General features: G+C 36.8%; 1 protein-coding gene and 1 long non-coding RNA gene across 2 annotated transcripts; both read right to left on the reverse strand.

Annotated features, from left to right (window-relative positions):
- Nucleotides 1-20,477: 20,477 nt before the first annotated feature.
- On the reverse strand, nucleotides 20,478-21,109 carry LOC116169154. Its single transcript, XM_031485180.1, has 4 exons — nucleotides 20,917-21,109; nucleotides 20,742-20,851; nucleotides 20,580-20,629; nucleotides 20,478-20,525 (listed from the first exon to the last, which is right to left on the reverse strand). Exons 1-4 carry the CDS (start codon nucleotides 21,063-21,065, stop codon nucleotides 20,478-20,480), a joined length of 357 nt encoding a protein of 118 aa, XP_031341040.1. The 5' UTR covers nucleotides 21,066-21,109.
- Nucleotides 21,110-21,322: 213 nt separating this feature from the next.
- LOC116169921 lies at nucleotides 21,323-21,784 on the reverse strand. The gene is made up of 3 exons (XR_004145117.1): nucleotides 21,577-21,784; nucleotides 21,441-21,521; nucleotides 21,323-21,383 (listed from the first exon to the last, which is right to left on the reverse strand). It is a non-coding gene; the product is annotated as an uncharacterized LOC116169921 (long non-coding RNA).
- Nucleotides 21,785-22,328: the final 544 nt, after the last annotated feature.

A 22,328-nucleotide genomic window follows, 5' to 3' on the forward strand; every position in this document is an offset into this window, starting at 1 on the left:
TTTTAGGCAACCAAAATAACTTCTTAAAATAAATGAATTTGAACCTTTGGCTTCTGTATTTTTACTTTCCTTCACGTTGTGGAAGAGAATCCCATAAGAAACTTAAGGGAAATAGTGGATATCTCTTCATCATAACCTAAAAGTATATTATTTATTGCCGCTTTTATTAAAATCCAGAATGACAATGGAGAATGCGTGCGCATGTTGTTTTGGTTGCATAAAATTAGGCGTCTTTCAGATGTATTTTTGTCATTTAATCCCTATGTCTACTTTTAAATAAATAACATTGTATAATTCCAACTAAAGGGTTTTTCAATAAGGGCGGGTAGATGTTGAAATAGAAAACAAGCGGTGGGTGAGGTATTAACAAAATCCTTGTTTTTTTTGAAAGGCCCATGTATGCCATTAGGTGTGGAATATGGCTTCGTTCAAATACCCGGCTCGGCTTCTTAGGGTGCAAGTTTCAATGACCCTACGCATAGATCATAGATTGTTATTTATTCGCATAGACTTGCGACTTCAACAAAAAGGCTAGAGGGGTCGAATCGCATGACCTTTGTGACCAATTCACATCCCCCTGCGAGAGTCTTGCAGAATATCAATTGTGGCACGTGGCGCCGCCTTGGTGGAACGTCTAGGTCCATATGAGTCATTTTGGGCCATAAGAAATTGGTTACCATTGTTCTGTAGCGCTTGCCGTTGGCGGTAGCTGCTTTACCAACGGCATTTTCAAAAAAAAGTACGGACCAATGACGCCGCCGCACCGGCCCAAAATTGCAACGGAGACCCGATTTTGCACCGGTATTTCGGCTGCAAATGACAATTTCTTTTTGTTTTTTATTAAATGAGAAATTGCAACCAGAAAACTGTATCATAAAAATTCTTAAACAATGCCTACCTACTAGCTCTTACGTTTCCCTATTAAATTTTACCTTTTCTACTCCCCTTGTCCACGAAAGAGATCTCCTGTCCTTTATCTGAAAGTTTGCTACAAATGAGTTTTTTGACTTTGTACTGTCCAGCAAAATAATGACACCAAAATAGCAAATCACTTGTATATTGATAAAAATCAGGGAATATTAGAGTTGTTTAAGACTGCATCTTCTTCTTATATTCATTTTCATTTTCTAATATGTTAATGCAGGCCATTTGTGCTCAAACGGGCATCTAGCGGGAAGTTGTGGGGTAGTTTTGATTTCTTTGATTCTATATGTTTTTTGGGGTGCTGAATCCGAATCTAAGGTTTGCCAACAAAATTTCATGACGCAACATTGAAAAAAATACAAAAGAAGTTGAAAAAGATATTTTTTTGGCAGTTTTGTACTTACAACTTGAAAACAACCTTCCTATACAAAATGAAAGTACATCAAATTTCCTACAGACCCCACTATTTAGTTTTTTTCCTCGATAAACCGTTCGGGCTCGAGCACATACATACACACCCTCACAAAGTTACACAGATGGACGGACGGACAGTCCAAAATCATGAACTCGCTTTTTGTCGCTGGTTAACATGTAAACAGAAAAGAAATAAATCGGGTTCAGTTGATAGCAGACAAATTTAAGCTGGGGTAACTGCGTTACCCCACTCCGAGGAGTAGGTACATACGTGATTCTTCAGAACACCGGAGCAAGAGGGATAATGCCGTTGAATAGGAAATCAATATACCCCTTTTGCCATTTGAATTTTTGTAATTAATAATGACCACAGCGCCACTTTCCCAAATTCAACAATAATTTTCCAAACATGCTAAGGTAGGGTTTTGTAATTTCTTTATCTGGTTCGGAAGAGAGTGGGAATAGTTTTAAATAGCACAGTATAAGTATTATATATTATAAATAATATAATAATATGATGTACTGTTGTTCTTTAGAAATTAACTTTTCATACACTTCTGGACTACAATAAACACCTTTCGATATAGAGAGTGCTTTTGACTCTCTTCCCCACCCGGTTATACTGAGAACGTTAGAAGACCACCGTATCAAAGGGAATATATTCTCCTTCATTGAAAATTTCCTAAGAAACCGTCGTTTCACAGTGACAGCCAACGGAAAGAGGTCAACTACCGACAGGCAGGAAAATGGTGTACCACAAGGTTCGGTACTGAGCCCAACATTGTTCATCCTCTCCATTAACGATATTTGTAAAACGATCAATCCACCAACTTGCGCGGGTCTGTATGCCGACGACCTGTTCGTATTCTGTCATGGTAGCAACACCGTCTCGACAGTGAACATAATTCAAAAAACAGTGGATGCTCTCTACGAATCGTCTAGCAGAATCGGCATCCGTTTCTCAGCGACAAAGTCCAAAGTCATCAAGTTTTCCAGAAGAAGGAATAATCAGACCATCCCAAATATTACACTTAACAATATCAACATTCCCTCGGTCGATCAACTCTCAATCCTAAGGATTGTTTTCGACAATAGACTTAGCTGGAAGAGTCACATCACAAAGATTAAAGACAATTGTCTAAGAAGGCTTAACATCCTCAGAAGCCTATCACACCATCAATGGGGAGCCGAAGAAGACATTCTACTGAGAGTATATAGATCCTCATCCGTTCCAGAATGGACTACGGCAGCATCCTCTACATGTCAGCTTCAAAAACGAACCTAAGGCCTCTCAATAGCGTCCAAAACGCAGCTCTGCGTATCTGCTCAGGAGCTTTCCGATCTAGTCCAGTTGATAGTTTATGCTGCGAAACCAACGAGCTCCCTCTTTGGCTAAGAAGACGACAACTCCTCTCATCACACTGCTCGAGAATATCTGCAAACCCACTAAATCCAGCCTACACAGTTATACTCAAGAGAAACATAAACGTCAACACCCCCAAAAGAACCCAACCAGTCAGTTACATCCTGCCATCTCTTCTTTTCAACATTGACCTTAAGCAGACGACACATATCACTAGCGCTGCAACCCCTCCATGGGAAAAAATGTTTACCAAAAACTAACATGAATCTAAATAATTACTCCAAACACGACACGCCCAACGAACTCATAAGACACAACTTCCTAGACCTCATGCATAAGTCAAAATTCGATCAAGTGCTTTACACTGACTCCTCTAAAAACAGCAATGCGGTAGGATGCTCAGTTTCTCTCTCCCATAGAACTGTTTCCTCAAACGCCCTCTCTGCCTTTTGCAGTATTCATACTGGAGAATTATTTGCTATACTCCAAGCGTGCAACTCTCTAACTCAGGACTCCAAAACAGTTGCAATATGTACTGATTCTTCCGCCTCAATCAAATCCATTCAAAACATCTACAGTTCACATTCCCTAGTCCAGTCTATACACGAACGCTGCCAGCAGCTTCTCTCTGTAGGAGTAAACGTAACCCTACTATGGGTTCCCTCCCACGTCGGCATTACTGGGAACGAACTAGCAGATTGTGCAGCAAAAGAAGCATCAATAGCAAACCTCCCTACCGAAGGAATCCAATTATACAAAGATCAGAAAAACTTCTTCAAGGATAAGATACACCTAACATGGTAAGAACACTGGTCCAGAATCCCGTCTAAGCTATACGAGATACGGAAATCTGTCAAGCCTTTTCACCTCCCTCCATTAACAAGAAGAGATAAAATAATCAATCCGAAGACTTCGAATTGGACACACAAATCTCACACACAGACACTTGATGAATTCAGAACCTCCACCTATGCAACAGCGCGTTATCCGTCAAACATCTTCTAATGGAATGTCAGCTTCACTCACACACGAGAAGTCAGCTTGGTCTCTCAAACACCCTGGATGAAGCCCTCAACTCACCGAACCAGATAAACAAAGTTCTTAGATATCTAAATAACACCAATTACAGCTCCAAAATATGAACCCTTGCTTCACAAATATAATGTAATATACCATTAGCCTATAAACTTATACACAACTGTATCTGTGTCAATGGCCTCTGATATGCTGAGACACATTAATCTCAATAAAAAAAAAAAAAATAAAAAAAATAAATAAATAAACACCTTGAACGTTATGAAAATGAGAAAAAACCACCCTTACATATAAAATTCAAATAATAGTAGGTAAATGCAAGGAATTCACTTATTGACAACGCTTAATATTAATTTAGGGTTTTAGTGCGAAAAAACTATGTTTTGTGGAGACAGCCGAAATACGCCAATTTTCAACTGGCGCTTGAGCCCGAACGGTTTATCGAGGAAAAAAACTAAATAGTGGAATCTGTAGGAAATTTTAAGTACTTTAATTTTGAATAGGAAGGTTATTTTCGAAAAGGTGATAGTTTTCAAGTTATAAGCACAAAACTGACAAAAAAATTATCTTTTTCAACTTCTTTTGTATTATTTTCAATGTTGCGTCATGTAATTTTGTTGGAAAACCTCAGATTCGGATTCAGCACCCCAAAAAATATATAGGATCAAAGAAATCAAAACTACCCCACAACTTTCCTGGTAAAAATACAATTTAACTGTATTATGTCTCCCTGTCACAAATTTGGGACACTTAAAGTTTACTTTTAATTCACTTATTGTTAATTTTCATTTTTTTAACTCCTGCACTTGGTTTCCTTCACAAGGAAATTTAAGGAACCCTCGTAGTGATACAACATGCTAACATTTACCTTATACAATGGATAGTAAAGTTATCGAGTGAAATGCGACTACGTTTTCTGTTTAAAATTTTTTCTTTGACGTGGAAAATCTGAACTTCTTACTTATGTGACTCAATAACCGGGGGTAGATCAGATTGTGTGCTTAAAAAATCCACAAGTGATACAATTTAAACAAAATAGGAAAATAACACTGAGCCACAAAGTCAAGTAAAACAAACTAATTGTTTATTCGTAAATAACCCCCCGATTTACATTACTAAGTTTGAAATATTTCTCATATACAGGGTCTCGTCATAATTTTCGGTGTTTAGACCGAAAGACCAATATCTTTGTTAACTAAATTAAACCAGACGGTACAATTTGTTACTTAAAACTTCCTCAGATTGGTACACCTATGATTTCAGTGTAATTAACCAGTGTTTCTCCACCTACCCCTAAGATCGCCCCCGGAAAATGAATGGAGATCACAGCAGCCATTTTATATTTTACATTACGATTTGCAAAAAAAAACCGTTCAGTACAAAGGCGCACGTCATAAACAAAGAGAAAATTCAAATCTTTAATTATAGCACGAAATTAATTGGCTAAATTAAATCACGAAGTCAGTATTCGATATCTCAGTGAGAAATTAATTTACAAAGCTGCTTCATAATATTATATTCTATCACTTTTACTGTCGGCTCTAATGTGATTAGCTTTATTTATGATGAAATTGACCTTTATAACTTTTGATCACAATTCTAATGAAATTAGGTTTAAATTGATGTAAAGCATTTGAAATGTAAGTGGGCGCGTGGCACGCGCTCTTTCACGGTGCAGGAAGTGGAGAAGGCAAAATATAAATCATTCATTTATCTATAGGCTATAAATTATGATTCGTGACCAGGTCGCCATGGCGTTAACTTTAATTTTTACGTCTGCATTAAGGCGCAAAATTGAATTACGTCGGTAATATTTTTATCGCGTCGATTTGGTCGAATTGGGTCGATTCCCAGTTTCTAACAATAATAGTTCGCCGTAAGGGTCTACGTGAACTGTTTTAAACTATCTTAATGACGTGTCCGATCGAATCATGGTAGCGAGATCAGTACCTAGTTTATCGCTTCGCACTCGACGCTCTCGTCCGTGGTGCGGAGGCGATATATTCGCATTTCGTGCTTGACGACGTCTTCCATGCAAATTATGCAGTAATCTACACCTTCCTTGCGTCCACCATTCATATTGTAATAACACCATTGCCCGGTGTAAGATGCATAAAATTGATAGCTTTGGCAATTTCACGGACGACGCGACACGTCGGCTTGGCGCACGTGCAGGTGCAGAATGCGGAACACACGCGCAAATGATAAATGGGAATAAATGTTGAATAAATGAACTGGACAGTAGCAGTTTTCAGTTAATTTCCCATCAAAATGAAAAATTTTCAATGAAATTCGCCGACCTCTCCATTCGTTCGAGGGAAAAAAGGATCACGTCGATAAGAAAATGGAATTGGCACCCACCTTTCTGCCAAGGTAATAACGCCTATCTCCGGCATACGATAACGGTAGCAACATTCGTACTTACCCAGCAATATAATTTAAATTTATCGTTTGACCCTCCATTTAACCTCTAAATTTCATTCAGCCATAGAATTTAGCGGTAGGACGAGTTGCATAAAACTTGTAATCTGACATCCGTTATACAATCAAGAAATGTTAATTGCTCAATAACTTATACCTAATGGTCGCGAAATTACAAAGGAGTGCTAAAACGTCCGACGAATTATGACTCCTTCATTTTACTTTAACCATACAGATTCAGGCGAAATGTCCTAATAATGTAATCGGATCAATATTGATTACAAAAGTGAATTCGCCACTAAAAGAAAATGTATTCCGCGCCACCTAACGTCGAAATGTGGACGCTCGCATGTGCCATTTTCACTATCTGTATCACTTAGTTATACTGGATTCCTCCTTAGCCGTTTTTCCAAACCATTGGTGCATACATGAGGATTTTGTAATTCAAAGGACTCCCACACTACTAGAACTGTCCGTCCGTCATACAATTAAAGTCGAAGCAACAATCTTGATTAATAATTTATCGATAAGCGATATAAAAAAAGAAAAACATTTGCTGTAGAATCACTAATTAATTAATTGGTGATTAAAAATGGCCGTTTCATTAATAAAACACCATTTTGGAGCGTCAATTATTTGGAAAAGTAAGTTGGGCTGCGTCAGGGTAAAAAAAAGTAGACTTATTCGGTTCTGGGCCACTTGAACGTCAATCGCTCGGCTCAAATTATAGCAATTTTAATCCGTGTTCGTGTGTCAATTTATAGATCTTATTTGGTGACTTTTTTTGTGAACATTTGGGGATTTTTTATCATAAATCTCACAGGTCAGAATTCTGTAATAGCGTTTTGCATTACATTTCCTGATTAAGTTCCTACACATTTTAGCTGCGATTTACCAAATTGTTCAGCACTTGGCAAGTATCTCTTCTATGCTTCAACAGAGAACTGCTTACAATCAACATTGTCAGTGTGTCTTAAGCAATCAGCCAACTACTGCTGATAGTCCCTCAATGAGCTCGCTGTCTAAATTCTACAGAGTTTCTGGTGCAAATACAATAAAATTTTACGCATGATGAAATTCAAGACTAAAAATTTAAGCTTGCATAATTAGCCTACTCTACAATGCAGGAAGAGGAGAGAATTTGTTGCAATCAAATTACCTATCCGTTTAACTATCTTTCAAACATTAAATTTCTCGTTTCTTTATTTAACGCCGAATAGGTAGATAAATGTATATACAGGGTGGCACAACGAAAACGCAAGAACAGGTCGATCGCCCCGGATAACCCCAGACTGCATTGGATCGCCCCAGATCACCGTGGATGACCCCTGCACCTCCCTGGATTACCACTGCACCTCCCTGAATCGCCCCTGTACCTCCCTTCGTCTGTACGAAAAACCGCCCCGTGAGATACCCCTCGGTATAACCTTCCTTTTTTACCAAAAATCGACTGCACCAAAATTTCTCGGGAAAACAGTTTTTCTTATTAATTTTGGTGCGTAGAATCCAAAACAATTCGTACTTTTTCGATCAGACTTCTCAATCAAAAGTTATAGACTATAAACCAATTTCGAAAGAAAATTCAAAGGGCTGTAACTTTTGAACTAGTAGCCCAATCTTGGAACTGTTTGAAATTATGGATTCTACAGGCCACATTCTATAAGAAAATTTTTTTTCCGGGTCGATGTGAGACAATTTTTTTTTCGGGGCTCAAAAAAAGGCAGTGTATAACCTTCCTTTTTTACCAAAAATCGACTGCACCAAAATTTCTCGGGAAAACATTTTTTCTTATTAATTTTGGTGCGTAGAATCCAAAACAATTCGTACTTTTTCGATCAGACTTCTCAATCAAAAGTTATAGACTAGAAACCAATTTCGAAAGAAAATTCGAAGGGCTGTAACTTTTGAACTAGTAGCCCAATCTTGGAACTGTTTGAAATTATGGATTCTACAGGCCACATTCTATAAGAAAATTTTTTTCCGGTTCGATCTGAGACAATTTTTTTTCGCGCCTCAAAAAAAGGCAGTGTACAACCTTCCTTTTTTACCAAAAATCGACTGCACCAAAATTTCTCGGGAAAACACTTTTTCTTATTAATTTTTGTGCGTAGAATCCAAAACAATTCGTACTTTTTCGATCAGACTTCTCAATCAAAAGTTATAGACTAGAAACCAATTTCGCAAAAAAATTCAAAGGGCTGTAACTTTTGAACTAGTAGCCCAATCTTGGAACTGTTTGAAATTATGGATTCTACAGGCCACATTCTAAAAGAAAATTTTTTTCCGGGTCGATCTGAGACAATTTTTTTTTCGAGCCTCAAAGAAAGGCAGTGTTATACCTTCCTTTTTTACAAAAATCGACTGCACCAAAATTTCTCGGGAAAACACTTTTTCTTATTAATTTTGGTGCGTAGAATCCAAAACAATTCGTACTTTTTCGATCAGACTCCTCAATCAAAAGTTATAGACTAGAAACCAATTTCGAAAGAAAATTCAAAGGGCTGTAACTTTTGAACTAGTAGCCCAATCTTGGAACTGTTTGAAATTATTACTTTTACTCCCCTTAAATTTGTATATAACAATAGAAATATAAAAAAAAGCTAACCCCATACAAAGTATAACTTGATTTTTTAAGTAGTATTAAGACTTTTATCTAGTATACTATTTTAAATTTTTAATGTATTTGAGTGACAAGTATTAGAATACTTTTGAAAGTATTCGAATAGATTCTAAAGTATTTGAATACTTATTTTTTTAAGTATTTGAATACTTTTCAATGTATCTGTATCTAGTATTCGCTTGTGCTGGACGTAAAAGTATTTAGTATTCAAATACCTTTGATTTGTGTAGTAAAGTATTTACTATTTAGTATTCAAATACTTTTTGAAAGTATTCTGCCCAGCTCTGCACACCTGGCGTCAGCCCCCTAGCAGGGTTGTCATCCCTTCAACAATGTTTAATTGACCAACCATTGCAAATTGCTATTAATTTCCTACCGGCCTATGGTTTAGTTTTCAAATTGAGCAATTCTTTTGGAAGACTGTGGGGCTCAGTTAACTACAATAACGATGCCGGTTGAATGGAAGGTTACTAAATGGCTACTGTTTTCTAATCGCCTTGGAATTGAAGACTTCGGAGAAAATTTTGAAGATAACGAAACGTTGGGGGTGTTATCGTGTTGTTATTTATCAGGAAACTTTTTTTATTTGGTACCACTTTTCAACTGGTATAAAATTTAGTGGATACAGCCGAACCCACACAGTTAATTTTACGGATTACATACCAAAAAGGGAAAGTTTTTCGTACATTTATTTTAATTAACGTAAAAAAGTTCCTTCGGGAAATAAACTTCTCGGCCGAAAATGGTTCACCGTAATTGAACGCATTCCTCCTTCTACGCTAAATTATTGCTCTTTTTTATCGCGCTGTAACCGACAAAATGTTGATGCACAGTCCCACAATCTTAGGATCAAGTTTTTAGCATAATTGAACGCGACTCAACAACACGGATTTTTTGGTTTAAAATAATTTGCCCTTTGATAATTTTTTATTTTACTTTTAATACCAAAATGAAACTTTTATTGCGATATTGGAAGGTTATATTCCTTAAACTTCCACCAAATAAAACTGACTTTCTTTACAAGGCTTGAACTACCTTAAATTTTAGAAATTATGATTCTCGGTGAAAACTGTTCAACTTTACCTTACATTTCTGGTTACCCCAACGATCAACACGCGAAACTCTGGTCGCTCTAAATGATAAAACTCAAATTTTAGAACCGTGCTGGCCGCTTAGAATTTCAAAACGCGAATTCTTCTATTTTACTTATTTATAATTTATTTTGCCTTTATTTTTGCGTGGGCGGGGTTTCAGTCTTGGCTGCTCTACCAATCCAACCCATCATACATTTACAAATATCCATGCCCGAACCCGGATTCGAACCAGTTAGTACCACAGTCCAGCTTATTATTATATATTATCTATATCTATATATTCTATATGATTCTTCTTTTCTAGAGGATCGTACTGATCACGACGAATGGCAAAACGTAAATCTTTAAATCTCTCGAAAAATAATTTCCCCTCTTCGTAAAGTTTTGAACCCTCACAATGACGAATTATTCCTCAAAATGGCGTTGTCTAAATTTTCCATTGGTTAGTGTCTTTTGTACTACCGATCCTGAATGAATTTCAAATCCCACGCCATTTAAAGCATGTACATCCCGCACTTTCCACGGAAATTATAAAATTATTAACACAAGTGTTTCTTTTAAATTTTTATCTTAAATTTGATTATGTAATATAATCAGTTTTTATGCTGGAAAATCCAAAAAAGTGTACACAAACTAATCGTTGCCATTATATATCCAGTGTTCCAGAGAAAGAGTTTGTTTTATTTTTTTACTTCCAAAGTGTCTTTCTACCACCTTTCCTGAGACAAATAGACTGTGGAAGATTCTCTCATGCAATGTGCTTAGGGGTAGGTATGCTTCAAAAAGTACCCAATGGCTCCTTTTGTCTTTCTCTTGTTACACTCCGCATTACTAACAGCATAAAGTTCGCAATGACCAAATCAGCGCCCTCGAAAGAGGATTAGGTAGATGACGTGTCTACGTATTGTTAATTTGTATTTAATATCATTCCTAAACCCCCGCAAATGGTCCATATGATACTTTAAAACTGCATCCCGAAACACAAAAGGATATGACGCTATTCATTAAGGGCAAGAGGATGGCGATAACACTACTCGTTATTGTTATACAGATGTTCCATATATCCGCGTGTATTGCCTATAGCGACAACTATTGCCCGCGGTGTAACTAGACAGCCGCATATGTCGTGCTGCGATAATAACAAGTTCAGTCAGTCGACCCTAAAACTGTATTGATTGATTGAAAATTGAATCCCGCAACTGTCATTCGAAGTGCTAGCGAAAATAATTAATATCGGTTCGGTCGCCCCCAATTTACCTTTAACCCTTTTTCAAGATTTTATGCCGCGTATAAAGTTTATGAACAAATTTTTGCGTATAAATTCGAAATTATATTTTTAAAAGTTTTTAATATTGTATACGCTTCAGGATTGATACATTTTTTATTAAACGCCGTTTCGGCCAATGCAGTCAAAAAGCTAATAAAAAGCTTGCAATATTTTCCCCCTCACGTTAAAGTTTCCACTTGTTTGTTATTTGCGTTCAACACCCACTTTCCTAGAGTTTATTTATTAAGACGTACTTAATATTTCATTTATTTCTGTCCTTTCGATGAGAATTTTACGTGGAATCACACCTTTTTTCCATTGGATTGAGTAGGTGTTCAAATCTGTAGCTGATTTTATAAATTAATATAACTTGACACTGTATTTTAAACGATTATTATCTTTATCTTACACCGAACTACAGCCGTGTAATTTTTCTGAATTTTTACTTAAAGGTTTCATGTTCTGAAACTCCCACGATTCATATAAGTACGGTCTCCCCTTACTCCCCGATGTTACGTTATCCCTCAAAATGAAATGTTTTGATGGGTGTAGGAAAAAGAACATTGCATCTTTGCTTTTATGGGGGTGTTCCATATCCTCCAGTCCCCCTGGTGCTACGTTATCTTCCAAACGTATAGCCCTAATAGACCAGTCAAATCTTATTTTTTCAATGCAGTTTAAGGGGACATTTTATTCTTCAATGGGAATCGACAGGTTTATGTTCAAGAACAAATATTTAAAAATCCCAAAAATCCTAAAAACAAAATGTCCGCCCTTTAGAATTCTTAAAAATTAACTATTTTCTTAATTCTTAGAACAATTATGTTATAGAACCAATTAATCAATCTTTATTAAACGCTAGCTTGGCAAAACGTATTACAAAATATTTCCCTTCTTTGCTTTAAAATCCACATTTTTCACTTCTCACCTCCCCACCCACATCAAGCACCCCACTCCTACTTTTCTCTACCATTTCCACCTCCGTAGAGTTCCATAACATGTGACTTCCTCTCCGCATATTCTACATTGTCTTTCTTCTTCGCGTCTCATTTTTCTTTCCCACTCTTCATTTCCGCATCTGAACCTCGCTATTGGTTTAATAATTTTTTTTCCACCCCACAAATATTTTAGTAACCACTCCCTTATTAGCTCTTTATAACTACTATTTCCTTCACCCTCTGTTGTTGTATTTGTGCATTTAGATCCATTTTTACCAGCTCATTTTCCACCTTTTCTCCTCTATCGCCCCTTTCCTCGAATCTTACTGCTCTGCGCTCCGACGCTATCCTTATCTACCCTAAAGCCCATTAGAATATCCTCTTTGTACTTCTTCCAGTTCCTCCCATTCCTTCCACCTCCAAATCTCCGTTCCGTACATAAACACTCCTCTCCCCCATTACATCAAATAGGTACTTCCTCTCTCCAAATCCACACACCTGTCTCATGGCTACCACTCGTTTTCCCTTAGTCCTTAATTCTCTTATCTGAGCATTTCTCCCATGGCTTCTTTGCATTTGAGATTTGCCATTTCCCTCTCCATTTCCATTCTCCCTTTTCCTTGTACCCTCTTTCCCAAATCTCATCATCGACTTTTTCTACATTTAGCTCCATTTCTTTCATTTTCCAATACCTGTCTATTCTTGTGACAATTTTCTATAAAGGGCCATCGAATCATGCTTTTGTGACAAAAATTCCGAGCCCCCATAGACTTCCTGCTGTTGCGGTGGATGGTTTCTATTCAAAAATTATAGTGTAAGTCCTTTGGACACTATACGTCTTTTAGAAGAATGTAGAACCAGGGGGTATGAGGCTTGGCAAAGAATACCTACAATACGCGATCGAAAAAAAATGCCGCGCTTGACTTGCATACATTCGGCATGAAAGTTTGGCTAAGAATCTCGCTCTCCCACTCGATTTTTACTTATGTACTTGCCGAATTCTACAGCCGAAACGGATTCAACGCAAAATCGACTTCAGCTATGTTGCTTACACATGTGAAAGTATAGCAGGAATGCCGTCCTTCATGGACCATTACGACGGTTTTTAGAACCGGCAACACTGTGGCGTTTCGACTCTTACTTACCTGTTGCACACACGTTTATTATCTTAACGCGCTTTATTTTCTCGCGTATAAGTTCTGTTCTCTTTCATTATGAAGCGGTACACGGAACAAATTTTCTGTAACGGCAATTTTGGAAAATCAAACCCAACATTTTCTAAGCCTAAAGTGATCACCTGTTACACCATTCTACGTACTAAAGTTTAAAATTTAAAGATTTATTTAGAAAGCACCCCTATTTATACTAATGTTGTTTTCATAGAATCTTCAGAAACATAAATGACAAAAGATGCGACAGTAGTCAATATGCACTTATAATCCTACACTATACGGGAATGGCCAATTGATATGTGCAAAAAATATGTGTATTACCGGAATAGAAAAAATGTCAATGTCAAATGTCAATAGTGTAATTATTTATAATACAAGTCGATAAAGGGATGTTTTAACCATCGAGTAAAAAAGACGGTTAGTCAAAAATAGCAAGCTTAATTTTGTTTCGTGCTCCGCGTCCCATTTTTAATAAGAATGACAGGTGTCATACAATCATTTGTTTCACTTTATCCATTAAAGTGTTCACTTTATCTACTCTTACTGTTAAAGAGAGACTTAGCCTACTTATTCAAATCTATTAAAATGTCAATTTATCAACCTCGCACAAATCATTGGTTTTTTTTTTGTGGTAATTACACTATCCTTTTGACTCCGCGAATGAAAATAATTACTTTCGAATTCATTGCAGAGCCATTAAGAGCACTATACAGTGTTATTAATTTTGTGTGTCCAAGCGTATATTTCTTTTATTATTGGAGATAGCAAAAAAAAGTGTAAGAAGCCAAAAGCACTCTACTTTCAACTTATGATAAAGCTACATATTCAAAAAATCAAGTGATTTAAAAACAAAAGAGCATCAGAAAACAAATTAATTTTTTTAAATAGAACGGTTACTTTTTTCTGTAATATTCTTAAAGAGCTTGACATTCTTTTTAGAATGATATCAAATATGTTATAATTACTGTAGAAATGCAAGCTATAGGTAAGTGTTTGGAACCAATCTCAGTAGCTGGCTGTGGAAATTTAAACAAAAACATAAAATTTACAACAGGAAGCGAAGAAAACAAATGAAAAGCAGTTACATGAATAATTATTACAACTGAAAACAAATTTAAACACATTGCACTTGCTTCCTATGTATCTTACATCATTGCATTACTCCTCTTAATATTTTGTCGTCATTTGTGTATTTATTATTTTGTTGCATTGTGGTTCTTATACCTACGTTATATTGTTCACTAAACTGATTTTGTGACAGACATGACAAGTGAAAAACTCTCTTTTGTTTTTGTTTAAATTTGCACAGTTACTGCGATTGGTTTTAAAAACGTTACTGTAGCATTAATTTCTCAGGTAATTATAACATATTTGATATTATTCTAAAAAGAATGTCAAGCTCTTTAAGAATATTACAGAAAAAAGTAACCGTTCTATTAAAAAAATAAATTTGTTTTCTGATGCTTTTGAGGTTGAAAGTCTCGAGGTTTGTTCATATGGTTTTTCAATCTAAGATTGAGGCTGGATTCTGCACGACCGCATTTGGTAAGTCGTAAGGGCTTAAGGATCTTAAACTGTCTGAAATTTTGTTGTTATTTACAAACTAATCCGCTAAGGAAAAGCGTAATTAATGATTAAGAGATTTACCTACGCGTCTCCGTCCACCCTTGGTAGCTGCATTAGTTGGTTGTAAATTTTTAGGATGAATAATCTTGTAATAGTTTCGTAATGGCGTTTTTTACAACAAAAGGTCCAAGTTTAATATGGCGACGGAAATTATAGACAACTTGACGGGAACAAATTACCCTTCCATCATCATTAAGACATTAACGGATAATAAATAGAACTGTCGACGTTATTGGAACGACGTTAATTTTAAAATAGGAACATCAATATTTCATTAGGGATTTTCCGAAGCTCATTCTCATTTGCAGATAATAAATAATAACCAAAAGGGCCTCAGATGTTTAACGTGCAATAACGACTATGAACAAAGAGAGCCGAGTACAGATGTGTCAAAGGAACGAATCGACAGGAGAACTGATTGGAGCACCAGATGGGGCGTATCATATCGTTATTATCTACTCATCCGTTCCTGACAAGCACTTCTTTCACCTCAATCACAAAGAGATTTGTCTACTCTTTAGGTTTCACTTGCTTTTATTTCTTAAACCCTTTTGCGCAAAGGAACAAATTGTGGTAGTCGTTATGTACCACTTTAACGCGTTCGTGTTATTCTTAATGCTAATGATGTTTGAGCAAGTACACGAAACCCAAGCCGAGGTATGTAATTATACCTGCAAATTTGCATACTAGTCTTAATTGATTTTTTTGGGTGTCGTTACCCCGCTTAAAAGTACTCGAGTGCCATGAACGTTTGCAATTCTCGTATGCCAAATCTAAACCTATACTGAATTCAACCCCCTTGCTACAGTCCGATTTCCACCTTAGCCTAGATTGTATTTCGCATTTTATTATCCGCCGGGGGAAAGTTTTTCGGATGAATTAATTCCCACCGTTTTCGTGCACTTCATCAACCGAAGAGGAAAAAAATAAATACGCCGATATTGGGGGGGATGAGGGCCTGTTTATATATCGACGCTACTCTATAGCAATTTCCGGGTAATAACGGGACGTGTTAGGTGAAGAAAGGAGCATAAGAGTTGTGAAAGGAAGGGGGTGTACCGCTGGAATATTAAGAATGCGAGGTACGACTGAAAATATGGGATGCCATAAATAGAATAGACGCCGAGATATATATGTTATTGAGGCTTTCTGCGAAAGAGGGTCATGAAATTGGTTATGACGCAAAGCTAGGAGTGTTTTCAGTTAGCGATCCATGCCTATTGACGGCCTGGAGCCGATAATACGTGAGCTCTTACGAATTCCTTTACCTTGCGGACCAATATGTGTATTCGATCGTTCCTTGTTCAAAGGGCTTCTTCACTCAAATGTTTCTTGATAGTTCAATATAAGTAAGTAACCATGAATCATGCGTGCGCGTTATATCGTGACGTTGATTTTTGCTTTATTTACCTATTATGTACTCATTTTATAGATTACATCTAACACGAATACGGGATTACTGATCCTAACTTCCAGTTACACTACACAGTGTTTACATGGGGGTTGCAAATTCGTAAACGTAGAAATGCTCCTTATTCGAAGTGGCGAACATAATAAAAGTGCAGCACATATAATTTATAGATCAATTTAGTGAACGTTTCCGAATAACATGTTTGTTTCAATAGATTATGGTGCAGATGGACCAAAAAAATAACCCTGATTGGATTGGTCAGAGACATTAACCAATCACTTTTCTTAAGGATCAGAATTAAACCCATTTATGAGCCTTTTATCTGGCGTAGGGCAATCAGACAACACTGGATAAATCCATTTTTTATAGTTTTGAGATATTGACTAAAAACCTGTCTACGTCAGGTTTTTGAAATTTCCCCAAAAAGAATAATGTAAGCGAAACATATATGACATAGTACTTCTGCAATATTTTCCTTCCCGTTCCATTATCAATATAAAAAATGTAGCAAAAAACAAAAGGAATTTATCTTCTTTTGCTTGATTTCAAGAAAATGTATTGAATTTTGCAATGTAAAGTTGCTTTCAATGATATTATGTTTTATGAGCATTATGTATTTTATGCTAAAACTATTATTTATTTATATTTTTTGGGCTCGTCGATTTCTGTGATCATTGGCCCATTCTGATCCAAATTTGTTAAAATAATTTGTTTATTGCTTTTTATAAAATCATTAACTTTTTCGGTTTTTTGTTTGTTATATACAGTGTGTCTACTTAAGTTAGCGCCACATGGAAAACTCCCAATAAGTGATTCGATTAGTGGAATGGTTGTCTGTGTCGTTTGATTTCTATTTTCTTAACCTATTCAGTCATCTTAATTAGTGCTATTTGGTTATAACTGCTAATTCGGCATGATGTCACTTCATCAGCGTGAGAACTGCATATTAGAAAAAAGTGCGATTTTCTTTATTACCCTAGATCTGTTTTGATTCGTAAGACGGGAATTAAGTAACGAATGAATGATTAAAGATGGCTGTTCAACTTAACAATTCGCCATTTTGTACGTCATTAGCTCAGTAACATTAAGTAGGAGTCTTCCCTGGAAGATTTTGGCATTCGTTCGGGTTTTGACCACCAGCGTAATCCGTTTGTAGTCCCAAAATGAATTAATTTCCGTTTTGAGCATGGTAAGATCAACCGTATTGCGTGATTTTTGATCAAATTCAACCAAAGTGGCGCACAATAATAACACAATGTAACGAATCCGCGGGATCCTTCGTGAGATTTGAGCATAAGTCGCTTTTTTGGATCGCCCTTGCTACCAATATTTGTGGTGGCAATTCGAAATTATCTAGCCAGTTACACGTTTTAGTTTTATCATGAAAAGAAACGACATTTCTAAGTGAATTAATTAAACGTATTCCTTTTGGAAACGCACATAAACAATTATCTTTCTAGCGTGCATTTCGAAAAAAGTAATTAATTTATTGGTTCCTTTACGCTACCAAGAAGTTCCATTAAATTCCAGTGTTTTTACGTACCTTCCCGTTCAAGGGGACCTCTGTCGGTAGAACTGAAAAATTGTTAACAGAAGTTAGCGACTGCAATCGTTAATATTTTGTTATTGCTACATTTTCAACTAACTACATTGCGAAATTAGATGATCCACTAGTAGGCAGGGGATACTTTCTGGCCCGAAGGACCAATCTTTAATGAAAATAGGTAACTTTTGCTTGAAAAGTGTGTAATTAAAGGAGCGGAAGGATTGGTATTTTTAACAAGGGAAGTAGTTAATTAAATGGGGCTAATTGTTGGTCGGAACTCAATATTAAGATGCGACAAATCTTCCGTAAACTCACCTTTCATTAGAAACGTCCCTCTGTAATCTACGCGTACGGCCATAAGGGGTGATATGACAGCATCCAGTATGCCTGGTCTTGAACTGAACTTTACTGAACCTTCGAACACTCCGGTTGGCGATTGGGATTGAAACGACACCCTGAAGGGTTAAGATGGGGCTCATACCTATTGGAGAAAGGGTTACGCTGCGCGCACGTGAATTATTTAGGATACACACGCCGCCTCGGCCTCTGACTAGGACCCTCGGCTAATGGATCAATCACAGTAGATCTATGCCCATGGGTCAAGCTCACCCCCGAACTCTTTTTATTAATAATAACTGAGGCTCTCTACTTAACGTTCCTTACGATCGTGACCAGAGCGCGTGCGCAATTTAACTGCCTTAACAGTAACACGATCCCTTAAGACCTTTGCACCCATCTCTACAGAATCGCGCATACTTGACCAGTCCGCTGGGACACATTTATCAAACAGGGGTTGGGATATCATCTTAGTTTCTCATCATTAAGTACCGCCATAAAACATCGTTCTTCCAAGTGATTAAAACTGTTCGACAATTTTGTTTCTTAACTCATCAAGTCTGTACACAACAAATTTCGTGGAATCCTCTCCAGTTTTATTGTTCGGCGCCAAGAATTACAGTGGAATTTTCAAAAACTAATTTCAAAATCGTGATTTTCATGACCAAAAATCTCCAGATACCAAATTTCGTCGAAATCAGAATTTTTCGTGGTAGGAAAAAAAAAATTTCCAAAATCAGAAAGGGCACCCCCAAAATCTAGTCAAAGACGTGCCACCAGTCTTTGTAACTCTTATTGTTGCTGAGAAAAAAATGATAGGAGAAATGCAAATTTCGCCACTTTTTTGAGGTTCCAAACGAAACCCGTTGAACCCTCGGGTTATTTGGAAAAAGTGCTTGTTTTGATCGCCTCTTCTACTACCCAATTTTTTTATATACTTAATATGTTGATATATACGCCCTGTATCCAGACACCTTTTAAATATCAATTAAACAACAAAGTGGAATGAACTAACTACACAATGATATGAAGCATGTGGTCACCATGTATATAGATTCCAATAGTAGTAGGTAACGATGCTTTTTGGAGATTAAACGCAATACTGATCATATTATTTCATTTAGAGGTCAATGTTTGAATAATTGCTTTGTTTTGGTAATTGTAAATTTAAATTACATGCTATTCTTCTGGAAATATTTGCGATGTATTGATAATACTTTATCTCATGCTTTTCTCCGATCATTGCGATAAGAGCTCTCATCGCCGCAAAGTTAATTAGTATCAAGTTAAGGACGTGTTATCGCCTGTTAGAAAACACAGGTGCAGTTTTATTTTTCGATTCTAAGGTAGGAGGCACGGAAGTGTGGAGAAGGAAAAGGTTTTAAATAAGCGAACCCGACGTTAACCGGTTGGTCAAGCGTTTGGTTGGTGGTGGCTCTTTTTGGCGGAAGTTGGCGAGTTTTAAAACGCGACTGTATTTGAACAGTCAGTTTTGCTATTATCGAAGCTTTTTAAAACAGTCAGTTTTCCCAGTTATCATTTTAGAAGAAAGTTAGTGGAGTGCGGCGAATATTAAGAGAGAAGGTCGTCAAGTTATCAGTTTCTCCTCTATCAACAGAGCCAACACTATAATTGTAATTAAATGAATGAAATTGAAGTTTGAGTGCAACCTAAGAAGTGAAGTTCCTTAGTTTTTTTATATGTTAGTGCGTCTGTTTACTAACAACCGCAATTATGCCCGGATGATAAGGATTATTTAAGTTAAGATAGTTGAAACTTTATACAAATTTAATTTGTTTAATTGATCGTTTATTGCGTGTGTGTTTTATATGGCCCTGAGTGCCATCCTTTTCTTCAGATGATCTGATTGATCGATGATGTCCTATAAATTTGTTTCATTTGTAAACGGTTAGTTTTGTGTTTAATCGAACCCAAATTACGACCTAGATAGAGTTCTCAAATTAAATTGTTCTATTTTGTACCCAGTTTATTCAACATCAATCAATCCAATCATATGAAAGAAAGGATGGCACTCAGGACCATTTGAAACACATCACGCAACAAGCGATCGATTAAACCTCAGATGTTAATTAAAATTTTGTGAATTAAATCTTTCGAATTTTACAGGTTAAGACTGCCGAATTTCTCAAATTTAATAAAATCAAAGCCCTAGAAAAATTATAATTATTTCATTTAACGGTTTTATTAATAAACTTGCTTTTATTTGAGGTAGCTGTCATTGCGCATAGCAGTACATATGAGAATAACGATTGAAACCGCGATCCAGGCTGTGATTTTGTCGAAAATTGACTACGGCTGCATAGTGTATTCGTCCGCGCGTAAATCGACACTTGCAACCTTGAACAGCATACATAACACAGCCATAAGGTACTGTCTTGGAGCTTTTCCTACCAGTCCGACGAACAGCTTATATTGTGAGTCGGGAGTACCGCCCTTGGACACTAGAAGAAAACAACTAATTGCAAGCTATATGACTAAAATTTCATCATTGCCATTACATCCTAATAGGGTGATACTCAACATAGACATGCAGTTGTACAGACTGAAACCTACCATTACCCGCCCTGCCTGTATCAGATTCCAGGAACATCTCGAGCAACGCCGAATAGTCCCTCCAGCGCCGCTCCATGAAATGATGCTGGACACTGTCCCGTGGAAGGTACCTGAAATAAAAATAAGAAAAGATCTAATGCGCTACAAAAAAGAGATTACAAAACAACCCACTTACCTGCAGGCATACGAGAACCTCCTTAACGAATATCCCTCATACCAACCTGTGTACACGGATGGGTCCAAGAACGCGTATGGGGTGGGAAGTGCTATAGTCACCGAGGGCGTAGCATACGAGTGGAGCTTGAATACAAACTCTTCGCCCATCTTTGCAGAGCAGTATGCCCTATGGCAGGCTGTGCTATACTGTTCAATGATGAAAAACAACCGATTTTTAGTTGTTACGGACTGTATGAATATCCTAAATGGGCTAAAGAAAATCTACAACACAGATCCGATGAACATCATGCTACAGTCTGCTATATACATCGTATTTCGGAGCAAGGTAAATCACTCGAATTTATTTGGGTCCCTAGCCACGTTGGTATCTTTGGCAACGAACAAGCAGACCAGGCCGCCCGTAGAGCGATATCGAACCAGCAGACAGATGTAAATTTCATGGTGGCAAGTGACATCAGAAGGCACCTAAAAGAGCAATATGTTGCAGAATGGCAAGAAAAATGGGCACAGGTAAATACTCACCTGTCGCAGATAAAACCTATTCCAACGACACTATACACGCTACAAGATGCTTCGAGAGAGGACAACGTGAAAATGCACCGTCTGAGGATAGGACACACTAAGGTCACACACGAACATCTGCTAAAGAATACTGTACCAAGACAATGTAATCACTGCAATACGGCCATCACGGTTACTCATATTATAAGCCATTGCCCACTATACAATAACGAGCGATTGATAAACGGTATACTGCCCAACTACATCGACAATTTTATAAACCCTGAAAATGCAATGAAGATGGTGAGATTTTTGAAAATGATTAATATATACGCTGATATATAATATGCTTAGTGAATTAAAGGGGATATGACCTTAGTAGTTGAACCCTACAAAAAAAAAAAAAAAAAAAAAAAAAAAAAAAACGCCAAAGAATAAAATAATAAACTGTATTTTATTATAAAGATATAACTAGTGCTTTAGTTAGTATAATTTTTATGGGATAGTGTAGCATGAGCCTGTCTTCCGCGCTTCATATTATTTTAATACGTGAGAGACGCTCTAGTGTTTTTTTATGCCGAATATTAATCGTAAGCATACATTTTTTTGTGTATACTGCCAACATCCAGACCATCTGGGCAAAAACCACAGGCCACGTCACAATAATTAGATTACGATCAGACAACCAAGACACATAAAATCACTTTTAAATGCTGACGTAATAAATTTCAATTTGAAATTTTTGACATGAGGAGATGACTGACAAATTTTTGCGTAGACGTGTTTGGATTTTTTCACGCCTCAGTATAACTGACTTATTCAAGGGGGTTGGTTTAGCCGGAATGCACGTACTGTATGATAGTTTTTTGTTCGTTCAATTTTACTGGCACAATACCTACCAAAATTATG

The sequence above is a fragment of the Photinus pyralis genome, unplaced genomic scaffold (genome assembly GCF_008802855.1).
Source record: "Photinus pyralis isolate 1611_PpyrPB1 unplaced genomic scaffold, Ppyr1.3 Ppyr1.4_LG4, whole genome shotgun sequence".
Lineage (NCBI taxonomy): Eukaryota > Metazoa > Arthropoda > Insecta > Coleoptera > Lampyridae > Photinus > Photinus pyralis.